This window comes from Rousettus aegyptiacus, unplaced genomic scaffold, assembly GCF_014176215.1.
Source record: "Rousettus aegyptiacus isolate mRouAeg1 unplaced genomic scaffold, mRouAeg1.p scaffold_m13_p_5, whole genome shotgun sequence".
NCBI lineage: Eukaryota > Metazoa > Chordata > Mammalia > Chiroptera > Pteropodidae > Rousettus > Rousettus aegyptiacus.
Window position 1 is genome coordinate 88,473,253 of NW_023416308.1, and position 13,061 is coordinate 88,486,313.

General features: G+C 32.4%; 1 protein-coding gene across 1 annotated transcript in view; it reads right to left on the reverse strand.

The window, feature by feature from the left end:
• Positions 1-13,061, reverse strand: part of PIK3C2A (phosphatidylinositol-4-phosphate 3-kinase catalytic subunit type 2 alpha) — an 86,118-nt gene that overhangs the window by 14,110 nt on the left and 58,947 nt on the right. Inside the window, exons 16-23 of the mRNA XM_016139536.2 lie at positions 11,446-11,634; positions 10,862-10,955; positions 10,282-10,376; positions 9,749-9,929; positions 7,078-7,182; positions 5,847-5,939; positions 4,522-4,651; positions 1,006-1,142 (exon numbers count right to left, since the gene is read on the reverse strand). Of these exons, the coding sequence (XP_015995022.2) occupies positions 1,006-1,142; positions 4,522-4,651; positions 5,847-5,939; positions 7,078-7,182; positions 9,749-9,929; positions 10,282-10,376; positions 10,862-10,955; positions 11,446-11,634 (1,024 nt within the window). The remainder of the gene's footprint in view (positions 1-1,005; positions 1,143-4,521; positions 4,652-5,846; positions 5,940-7,077; positions 7,183-9,748; positions 9,930-10,281; positions 10,377-10,861; positions 10,956-11,445; positions 11,635-13,061) is intronic.

The following is a 13,061-nucleotide window of genomic DNA, read 5'->3' on the forward strand; positions in this document are numbered from 1 at the left end:
AAGGCCTTGATGTATGTGACTTGACCATTACTTTGTGTCAAACAACTTACCCTGAATCACAAGAGCCAACATTACTATTAACAAGTATCGGCATCTACTGCACTGCTTTCCCCAAACCACAAAGTAAGAAAGGAAGTGTTTCTCAAACATTTTAAAAGACCAACAAAAGACAAAATTCCTCTACTTTTTTAGGTCAACAGATAGCATTTTTACATATCTATCTGCAAATGTGATACATTAATGATCTGATATAAACTAGGCAAATGACATCAAAGCTGGGATCTTCTTACATCACTATTCAAAGTGTTTTTGGGTCTTCCTTAGGCCAATTTAGGATCATTAGAAACCTATGTCTAAGAGATTTCTCTTTCCTCTTATGTAATTCCATATAAAACAAAACAAAACAAAAATGATGCCCCCCATAGTAACAGCTATTAATTATATAATTTACTCTGTGTAGCACTTCATACATATTAATTCATTTAATTCTCACAATAACTTTACAGTACCATTTTTTACAGCCATAATATACATTATAATACCATAATATACACTATAACATTTTATAGCAGAGATCACTGAAACACAAAGAGGTTAAATACTTTGCCTGAGGATCTATAGCTGGAGAGTGACTTGGGACCTGAAATCAAGCCCAGAGTGTCTGGCGCATAATCTTGCTCTTAACTACCACATGATGCAGACACTCTTACTTATTTCCACAACTTTTTCCAAGACTTTTCTGAAATCTAACATTATGGGTTATATAAATATCTGTTTTTCTGGACTCTAAATACATGTTTGGGAAGTTTTTTGGGTAATTTAGCATTGGTTTCACTCAAATTCCTGCCATTAAATGTATTTTTTTTTATATTCTTTTTGTTTAGAGAAAGATGTTTTCATGACTGAAGACTAAATGGCTGATTACCAGAGGCGGAAAATAAAAGCACTGAAGAACTACATAATACATAAACCATTTTGACAAAGTTAAGGAGATATGCTAATCACCTTTTCATATTCCTCTTCAGAGGGATTGTATTTCCTCAGCCACTCTGCAAGTGGTTTGTCTTTAAAGGATCCTGTCACACCATACTCCACTTGGATTTTCCTGAGAGTATCTGAAGCAGGAACTAGCTCCACCATGCCTTTAATAACAAAACATTAAGCTGTGTGAAAATGTCTCCCATAAGCAAGCCTTTAAAAATTTTATAGCTTTCAATCTTTGACATAAGGCATCAGCTGGCAACTATTGGAAAAAAAAAGAAAAGAAAAATGTCTGGCAGCCCATGCTAGAAAACACCAGCAATCAAAGTTATTTTTTTATTTTCAGAAGACCCATAATGTAAAAGTTAAATTTAACTATTTGAGACTCTGTAGTCTGTATGTATATCTATGTGCTACCCCCCAACCAAAGAATAACAATTTTAATTATAAATTAGATGATACTGACATCTTTAATAAAATTACTTCACATAGGCACAAAAAAAAGTCTCTAATCATGTATTTGGGTAAGGTAACAGTGTTTCAGAATGCATTAAGGTCTTTCAAAAGGAACAATAGATTAGGATTGCCTTGCAACTTGCTTACGTCTCAAGTGTTTCCTTTTCCTAATCGAAATGTAAATGCCTGGCTGGATAACTCATTTTTTTTTCTCTCTATAATTCCTTTAAAATAAGTATCAAACAAATAAATTAGGGGACATCTACACAATGAAATACAACGAGGCAGAGCTCTATGTGCTTATGTAGAAAGATCTCAAAAATATGTTTTTAAAGATAAAATCTAGATGGAGAAATATGTTTAAAAGAAAAGCTATTATATTAGAATATACACAAAATATTCCCAGAAGGCTACATAAGGTCATAGGAGTAGCACTTGTATAGGAGTAGCATGCCTAGGACTGAGAGAAAGACTTACTTTTCAATTTATTCTATTACATGTATATGGATATTTTACTATGTTGCATATATTATTTATATAATTTAAAATTTAGTTTTATATATTTTAAAAATTAAGGCAATGCACTGGCATTAAAATAAGATATGCATACAGAGACCTGCTTTGGACAAAGGACTGGGAGAAACTAAGTAGGCCAAGGCCTCCAGGCCACCCCCAAACAAAGTATGCAGGACCAGGTTATAATCCAAGTAGCCTGGTCAAATATGGCAGAATGAATTCATTTGGAATTTTTATGTTGTTTTGCTTATCTCATCTAGTTTATAGTTCACAGTGACAACATTTCAATGAGTACCTGCATCTTGATTCTATAACTATGTTTAATCAAACTGTTAATATACATATAAATTTCTAATTTCATAAACATACATATGTACAAATTATCATGTATAAAACAGTGGACCAAAGTTCATAAGATATACAAAGTACTACTATCTATGAATAAGATATGGTCCCTAACCTGAGGGAACTTAAAAATCGATCTAGCAGGAAAGACACAAACCGTGCAGTAAATATCTGGTGAATATTAAAGTCTGCTAAGTCTGGAGAAGGGAGGGATTATTATAGATTGAGGTGCCTATTAAAAACTTCAGAGGATATGGATGCAATTTCTTCATTGGAAAAATAAGGATACAGCCAGATAACACAAGTAAAAAGCTGAGCACAGGGCGAGACACAAAAGAAGTACTTGATCATTAGTTAGAAACAACGTAAAAAACAAGAGCAATTTGATTGCCTCCAAAGTTACATGGGATTCCATAAGAAGAAAAAGATGTTGAACTATATGAAATAAGTGTGTGACAGAAAAACTAATCTAATGAGATAGTAGACTATCGTAAAGGAATCTTACTTGATAAAAACGTTCATCTTACAAGACTTATATGAAAAACAACCAGCAAAAATTCTTGACCAATTTCCTGTTTGAGAAGATAAAGTTTGTACATCCTAACCTGAAGGGAAAAAGGTGATAAGACTCTCATATTGCCTTGATGGATAAAGTGGAGAAATGTGGAATGGTTGATAACGCAGTGAAGAAGATGAGTAACAAAGTAAAATACAATACCCAAAGATTTAACAAATCACCTGAAGGGAGATCTCTAGTGACAGGCCAAAAAGGTTGGTGCTTGGCCCTTTCTTAGTAAATATGTGTTTTCGATGACTTAGCAGAAGCTACAGAATGTATGTTCTTCAAATTGGTTCAAGACACAAACTAAGAAGTTTGACAATGGCTAACAAAACTCAGACTTTAAAAAGAACCCAATAGGCTGAAAAGTAATGGCTCAAATATAACAAGAAAGCTAATAGTTATGGTCCTACACTTGGGTCTGAGATTCAAAATGTACATGTACAGAATGGCCAAGACATGATTCAGCAGGAGCAAGAATGATGGTTTTATTTGTTAATAAGCTCCATATGCGTGACTATTTGCCCAACCTTCTACATTCTATAAAACCCAGGTACATTCTTAGAGACTAGGAATCACTTGAGCCCTTTACAATAAAAAAAATCAGCTGATAAGGTAATTGAAAGTCATGTATGACAAATCACTGAAGAATATGGAACTCAGGATCTGACTCCATAATTTTAGTCATCGTGAAGAATCTGACTTAATTACATGATAGCCTATGAACAGAACTGGAACTGATGATTGATTAGAAGACACCAAGAGTTAGTTCCCATTCATCTAAAATACAAGAAAGAACTCTACAGCTACCGGAACTATCCAGGACAGAATGGACTACCTTGAAATGTAGAGATTCCCTTCACTATAGGCAGTTAAGCATAAACTGAATGGCAAATATTAGAAGGATGATTAGATAAAATAATCTTTCAGGTGACTTCCTAGTGTCTATGATTAGAATCTGTGAAGCATTTATTTCTACCGACCGTAGGTGGGCTTTCTTTCCTTTAAACCCCCAGAGCATTGCCTTTGTAATTCTTAGAGCTGTTAGCTTACTAAGGCATTTTCTAATTACTTGTGTATGTCTTCAATTGCTTCCCTCAAAAATATAAGCACTACATGTTATGAGCAAGTTGTGGATGCTAGATATGCAACAAACATTTGTTGAATAAGAATAATGGTGATGGTTGCGATTTACTGAGCACCTAATATGTATCAGATACTGGGTGTTTTACATTCATTATCTCATTTAATTATCAGTATTTCTATGCATGTAGTACTATTATTATTCACACTTAACATACATGGTGAGGAAAAAAACTTATTCAATAAATAATGAGATGAAGTTTGTTCTTAGCAGAAAAAAACTTTGTAATCATTTTATTTTGCAAAAATGAAATCAAAGTTGTTTCATTTTAGTCAAAAGCTAAAGACCATAAAGTTCTCACGGGTCAATTAATGGATATCGCTGGTTACTGCAAAGCACTTATTAGAGCTACTCACTGAGTTATTTAATCATGAGCAAAAGAATCAATAAAGCAACACTAAAAAAAATATGAAACAACTGAAATCATAATGTACCAGCATCAGGACCCTTAGGGCAGGTACAACCTGAGCTAAGTTCACAAGCACAAAAAAAGGGACCAAGACACAGCTTACAGATTTACCTCGATCTCTGCCAGTTGAGAGACATTTGAAAATTACCATCCTCAGATCTAGTCCTTCTTTAAGCCAGATCTTGTCCATAATTTTTATCATCTGTAAAGCTAACATATCTTGCCGAAGATCTTCACCAACCTTAAAATCAAAGACACAAAATTAAACTTATACTTTACTAAAAACTTAATAGATTATATACTATGAAGGAGGGAAGGGGGAAACAGTGAAAAAAGTGAAAAATGACATTAACAGAACTGCCTTTTAATTTTTCTACAGTATTCTAACCTCTTCTTTTCTCAGTTTCCTGAACTATACACTTTAAAAGGCTGGGTTTTATGGTATATACATTATATTCAATTTTTTAAAAGGGTAAGTGGGGGGATCTTTGTGATGATCAAAATATTCCATATCTTGACTGTGTCAATGCCAATCTTGATTGTGATATTGTAAAATAGCTGTGTAAGATCTCACCATTGGGGGAAACTGGGTAAAGGGGACATACAATCTCTGTGCAATTACTTATAATAAACTATGAATCTACAATTATCTCAAAATAAAGTTTGCTTTAAATAAAAAAGTTAACCATCCCAAAATAAATTAATTCTAACTAGAATCGCATCAAGTTTTCATTTTCTTCTTTAAATTAAATAAAATACCTTAGAAGTACATAATGAATACATTTTTGAGACTAGCCAGGAAAATTATGAAAAAAATAAAAGGGGGATTTGCCTTAACGAATATTAAAACAATATATGTTTGTATTCAAACAGATGATACTGTTTTAGGAAAAGGCAAATACATCAGTAAAATAAGAGTCTAAAACCAAATCCAAGTATACAGAAAGTTGCTTCGTATATCAAAGGTTGTTCAAGAGAAGCTATCCTTATGAACCTCCATTAATCAAACTCATTAACTAAAACTCTCCATTCCTCATTCAAAATATACGGTCACAATGCATAGAACTGTGACAATAGATTACTCTGCAGTACTCCACTCCTGCTGCTTCCCACAGATAAGTCAGTATGTTTCTAAAAACCAGCGCCATTGCTCATGGTTTTGCAGTTTTGCGCTACACAACTCTAGGGGGTACCGTTCGCATCACGGTCTGTGTGAGAGGCACTGCCTGGAGTTATGACGTGCCCGACCAGCATGGCAACAGCTCTAGCCCAGCGTTGTATTTATCCCATTATCAGTTTGGGAACAGTTTATGTCAGTGATAACCTTTCACATAATGATTCAATTTAATATTAAATAAACGAACTTTTGGAAAAGGAATTTGAGAAAAGACTTTTTAAATTTTCATTTAAAAACAAAGTAACTTTATTTTGCTCACCTTAAACATGACGTTAATTTCTTCCCCCATTGGATCAGCATTCACCATTGTGACTTTTAGGGGTACAGCATTAGAACTGAAGAAGGAACATGACTACGAATACAACATATTAAGTATTAGAAAAATAACACTGGAATAAAAATGTGTTTAAGGTTTTTCTGTCCTATGCATTTCTCTTCTCATTTGTTCCTCTGAATTATGGCAAATGAAACAACGCATGTGAACTTCTTTTTAGATTATCTGTCAGATAAGAGGTATATAAAAATGCTTTTTACAACTTAAACATAACATATATGCATAATAGATCATTTATTACTTTCCAGGCAGAGAAGCAAAACCTTACAAATTTGAGACAAAAACTATTAAAAGTTTGACCTTCAACAGAGCACAAAATTTTGTATATTCTTATCTTTCTTCTAAATCAGTGTAATCTGGAATAAGATCTCTATTTCTTCTATTTATGGTACTATTATAATTAATAATTAGCCATAGAATCAAATAGTGACAAATTGAACAATTTCATTAGCAAAGATGAAATCTTATTTTAAAATAAAACTGGTTAAAAAACTAATTTAAGACAATTAGACTAATTTAAAGGTAAATAACAAACAAAACTGAAGGGGGAAAAAAGATAATCACCCTGCCCCCAAATGACATAATTATACAAGTCAGGTACTCGTTGTTAAATTTCAATGAAGAGCAGCCATATTCAGCTTGAAAGAAAAATTTAAATCTCAAACTCCATTATTGATAGTTGTACCCTGGCCTTTTAAAATATGACACTAATGGATGAATTAATTGGCTGCTTTGCTGAACTCGTGGTAGAGAAATTCCAGTATTTGTATGATTAGCCCGCTTCAAAATAAAATAACTCAGTGATGATTATTCAACTACTTTTCTATAGCCAAAGGAAGGAGAAACGCCTGTTAGTTGAATAGTTTTATCATTGAAATTACAACATACGCTTCTTATATAGCTATTATACCAAAGTAAAAAAAAAATAGTTTAATTTGAGGTAGTAAATAATTTTACACTGTTTATTCTTTCAGGAATGGTGATTAGGTAAAAATATACTGAGATAAATATAGATCATATGCAGACATCCACAAATACTTATAACCAACCTATGCAGGTTTTATCCTCATTTGCCTTAAGCATACCTGCCCGTTTGCCTTCTTCCTACACATTACTTTGAAATGTTATATCAACTTATAAGTATTTTATGTGTCACCTTAATATTTAATTCTTTTGCCACAAGACTTGGATTGAGAGGCAGGCGACATTTATTTCTTAGAAAAAAAGACTGTACTCGTTCCATACTCCTTTGGAGGACAACCTAGAAAAAGAGATTAATACATTTTCATTAATACATAATGAAAATGAAGACCTATTTTTAAGATAATAAAATTATGACGTGGATCCAATTTTTAAAACACTCAATTGTCAAAAAGAGTTATTGCCACAGAGAGTTAATTTTTACTATAAAAATAAAATTAGGACAAGGCAAAGGCTATAAACATAGGAGGATAAGTACATATGTTCATATTTAACATATTAAATAAAACTCACTAATGAAGAAATAGAAATTAAACAGAAATGAGATGCAAAATTAACAAATGAAAATTTTAAGATAATATCCAGAACTGGCAATAGGGTGGGAAACACATATTTCATAATCTATTGGTGGGAAGGAAGGTGTATACAGGCATTTTTTTGGTAGAGCAATCTAAGAGAAACTACCATAACTAAAAATATACATGGCTCTTAACTCAGCTATTTCACGTGTAGGAATATTCTATAAGGAAATAGTGGCAAAGGGGCAAAAACTTATAAAGTTCATTAAAGAACTGTTTGGGATAAGAAAAATATGTGAACAACCTACATAGAGGTAATAGTTCATAACTTATACTACAATACCTTGTAATATTATGTACCCATTAAGAAACGTAAAGGGTAACTAAATGTACTGACATGAATTCTCTAAGATGAAGTAAAAAATATACATATATAAAATTAAAAGAAAAAAATTAAAGATCTAAATGAAAAGACAGCCTATTTTTATGAACTGGAAGACTTAGTATCAAGAGTGCAATATTTCTCAAATCAATCTACAGATTCAATAGAATACTTGTCGAAATTACAACTGCTTTTAGCAGAAAAGGACAAAATGATCCTAAAATTCATATAGAATAGCAAGGGACTTCTGAATAGCCAAAATAATCTTGAAAAAGAACCAAGTTGAAGGACTCATACTTCCTGATTTCAAAACTTACTACAAAACTACAGTAATGAATATAGTATGGCATAAGGAAAGACATCTAGATCAGTGGACCAGAATTGAGAGTACAGATATAAATCTGCGTATCTATGATAAACCAATTTCAACAAGGGTGCTCAGATCATTCAGTGAGAATGAATAGTCTCTTTAACAAATGGTGCTGGGACAACTGAATAACCACACATATAAAAGAACAAAATTGGACCCTGATCTCATACTATATGAAACAATTTACTCTAAATGGACCAAAGCCTTACATATATGAGAAAAACTACAAAACTCCTAGAAGAAAACATAGGTGTACATCTTCACCTATCTGACAACTAATTCTTAAAATATGATATCAAAAGCAATGAAAAAGGTAAGTTAGATTTCATAAAATTAAAAACTTTTGTGCAGCAAAGGACACTATCAGAGAAGTAAAAGAGAATTCACATAGTGGAAGAAATATTTGCAAATAGTGTATCTGATAAGGGTCTAGTATCCAGAATATATAAAAAACAACTCAAAAACAAAAACAAACCAATTAAAAAAGGACTTAGAAATTTCTTCAAAAAAATATATAAAAATGGTAAAAAACAAACAAACAAAAAAAACCACCTGATTAGATTGCTCTACCAAAATGTGATCAAAAATAACAAATGTTGGTGAGTATGTGGAGAAACTGAAACTTGCATACATTGCTAAAATGGTATAGCTGCTTTAGATAACAGCACCAGTGGTTCAAACAAAAAACCCGCAAATATTCATAGCATCATTTTTCATAACAGCTAAATAGTAGAAAGAAGCAAAATGTCTATCAACAGATGAATGGATAAATAAAATGTGGTATTATCTACACAATGGAATGTTATTCAGCCACAAAAAGGAAAGAAGCACTTACATCTGTTAGAATATGGATGAACCTCAAGAATATTAGCCTAAGTAAAAAAAAACCAAATCCATAAAGACGGAAAGCAGATTAGTGTTTACCAAGGCAGGCAACAGGGGAGGGGAATGAGAAGTGAGTGATTAGAGGGTACAGGCTTTCCTTCAGTGTGATGAAAATGTTTTGGAATTAGACAGTGGTGGTGGTTACACAACATCATGAATGTATGAAAAGACAACGAATTGTACACTTTAAAATGGTTAAAATGGAACACTTTTAAAACTCCGAAAATTTGTATCTATACTTGTGTTTATATGTGTAAAGTCATAAAAAATGATCAAGAAAACGTACAGCAAACTATGAACAACCTACAGGGAGAAAACAAAACTGTAAAAGTCTTAATTTTTTATTTTATAAGTTTCTTCATTTGACTTTTTTAAACATTAGCATCAATTTAGAGTTTTATTACTTTTACGGTTACAAAAAAATTAAAAAGCAAAATGAAAAAGAACCTTAAGAGAACAATTTTAACCAGGAAGGAATAATACAAGCATGGGAGTTAAACAACATTAATTTTCAGAGTTAGTTTGTAGAATCGTGTCCTATAGATTTTACACAACCTTTGAATTCATCTGCCCCAAACAGCATAGGTATAGCTAGAGTTCTATTGGATGTCTATTAATAAAGAATAACAATTTAACACAGTAAAGATCCTTTAATATCCAAATATTTATGTTCCCTCTTATGGCTACATACCTGTCTGGCTGATCCACTAGCCTGCCTTACTTTTTCTGCTACTACTCCTAAAAGCTGTACAAGTTTTGTCTGCTTCAAGAGTTCTTCTCTGAGTCCTTTTCCTCCTACTGAGAGGAGAGCACCCAAAATATGTTCATATCGGGCACCAAACTGTGCATCGTGCAGGGCATCCTTGAGGAGCCTAATAGAGCAAAATATTTGTTAGCCACTTCTGAAAACTGGATGAACATCTCTAAAAAATCAATTTAACAAGTTCAATTTTTGGTACCAAAAACTGCAAGTTGTATATGCAAGTAAAAACTTATTCATTATTAATAGAGTTCTAACATGCTAAATATCTTTGCAACAGAGGGTTTTGTTATTTTTTGTTTTATTTCTAATGACATAAAAATTCAACTTCTTTATAATGCCTTCAATAAAACATCTGGTATCTGCAGTAAGAAGTCTGAGCATACCATTTAGACTTTCAGAGTATTTTATCTCTATAAATACTAGGATTAGGAGTAAAGTTCTTAAGAAAATTTAAATCTTACCAATATAAATTGTGAGCTATCTGTATATTTCCCAATGCCCTGGACAGAAGGAAGCGCACTAATGAACTGTTCAAATAAATTTCATACTTCAAAGCCTACACATAAAGGAAAATAAGAATTACTAGTGGTCGACCCCATACTATGTTGTTAGTATAAAAATATCGAAAGAAAATTATATAAAGCTTATTCTTGTTGATGAAAGATGATACTGATAAATATGAAACAGATGAATTAACTTAAGCTAAGTTAATAAAATTAAGCAGAAAAGTACAGACCTGGGACTAACATATAGCTCTGTTTAAATAGCTGGTAAAGAAAAAGGAAAGAAAAGCTTAAGTCTGGTTTGTTCTGAGAATCTAAAGTCAAAGAATTAAAAATCCAGGTACATAAATATGATAGTTGAGTGGGGCAGCTGACAATAGAAAAAAATTCACACTAAATCCAAATGCAATGGACCTCAACGTTCCCACGCTATCAAAGTACTTTTTAATCAAAACAGAAAGGGGATCCCTTAGCAAGTTCCCTACTCATAAAAACTCAGGGTTCAGTAAGGAGGGCAGGTAACCAAGTAAAAAGTCACCTGTACAAACTGTGGAAGAAGATCTGTTAGCTCATCATCACTAATAGGCTCGATCCAGGTCACAGCTTGGGACCTCACTTCCTGATCAGCAAATCTAGAAGAGTACCAAAAAACAAGATTTGACAATGACTTCTTTCTAATGAAGCTATATTTCCTGAAAACACAATCTTAATCTACTCCTGCCAAAGAATTCTCAAATAGCTCTTTATTCAAAAGCAGTATGTTTCTTCTTCTTCTTCTTTTTTTTTTTTTAGGAAGAAAATCTTAATGTGCTATACAAATTCTATTAGGGGACTATTTAGAAATCTTAAACTTAATGGAAATTAATTTGGGCCAATATCACAAAAATATAACAAATTATTCAAAATTTACAACCTACTTCTCTTTACATTAGTTTTAAATGATACAACATGCCTTTTAAATAACCTCAGTAAAACAGTGTTTGTAGAAATGTACATTTACACCATTTACATTGTACTGAATTGCTTTCATGTTAAAACAAAGTACCCCTACAACATAATACCTTAGTGGTAAAATTAACAATAATAAAACAAAGCAAATAAATATAATGGCAGTTGACTTACTTTGAATCAAGAAGCTCTAATGCAGTCAGTGGGTGCAATGGAGGCCACTGCTGAAGCAATGAGTAAGTTTTGGCAAGATTAACCCATTTCCAATTTGGGGCACTTGCTAGTACTTTAGGAAGACAATTTGGGTGTTTCAGGCAATAATAACGTTTCTCCCACAAAAAGGCTTTGTCTTCTTTAGAAAGTCTGCATACATAACAGAAGTAAATTACTCCTCAATGATATCGTAATGACAGTTACAGTCTCAATGATTAAAAATACAAAGAAGAAATTTATTCATTTTAGGATAGCCATTTCTTGGTAGAATCATTAATACTAATTTGGAATAGAAAAGCATAATGTACAGCAAACACTACTCATTTATCCTAATTTTGGGGATAGAAAGAAATTATTCTGCCTTGAGAAAAGAGTCTTATTTACGAAAATGAAGGATAATTCAGTATAATAAAAATATATTGAGCTCTAACCAGATGCCAGACACTAGAAATTAGAGTTGAATAAGCAAAAGCCACCACCCTAAGAGCAAGGATTTCATCCATTTTATATAAGTAAAATCAAATGCCATATAAAACACAAATGCTATTATAAAATTTTATAAGATGATTTACACAGCTCAATTGAATATTCAAAAGGAAAAGGACTTGTTTTGGAGATTCTAATTTAATCTTAATAAAAAACATTTATGTGAAAAAAGAGATTTCACTATTTTACTACCCATCAACTTTTGTCTATGTAATATGTGCACTGAAATGTATTCATGTGGAATACTGAAAGAAAATCAAATATTGAAAAAAGGTGCACACTGAAGTCTCTCTCCTAATTTCCCTCCCAGTGGCAACTGCCTAAGCTTGTATATTCTTCCAGAGTCCTGTTGTATAGAAGCATATACATAGGTACATGTAGACCTAGTAACATACTACATACACGATTCTACTCCTTGCTTTCTTCATTAAACATATCTTACATATTAGTACATAACTATAACTTCAATCTTAACAGTTATATAGTACTGTCTTGGATAAACATACAATAATTTAACCCCTATTGACAGACATTGCCTATCAGTTTTACAATAATCCAAACGCATACTGTAATGAGTGTTCTTGTCTCCACAAGCAAATATAAAAGGATTTCCTCTAAGTTATACAACTAACTGGAAGTGGACTTGCTAGGTCATAGACTATGCATGCTGTGATCTTTGTAGGTTTTGCCAAATTGCTCTCCAAAACCTTTTTAGAATTCAGCCAACAGTATAATCTCCATTTGTCTTTATCCTCATCAATACTTTATATGAGACATTCTAATTTTCAACAAGCTGATATGTATGAAATGGTATCTTATATTAAATTATATTTATTTCTTTGATTCCTGAGAAGCCGACATCCTTTCAGATCTTTAACCCATCTCCCAGTCTGCCCTGAAACTACCCGCTGGCGGCGTTTGTGGCTGCAGCATTTACCCCAAGATAACTCATGAATTAGTCCTAACCTTACTCTCAAAGTTTGCCATGAAATATCTTGCTTTTATTATTATTTTTGCATCACTCTAGTATATCAATAGTCTTTGGAAACAAATGACGTCATCCTATTTATAGCATTCTGTTTTTAGTAGTG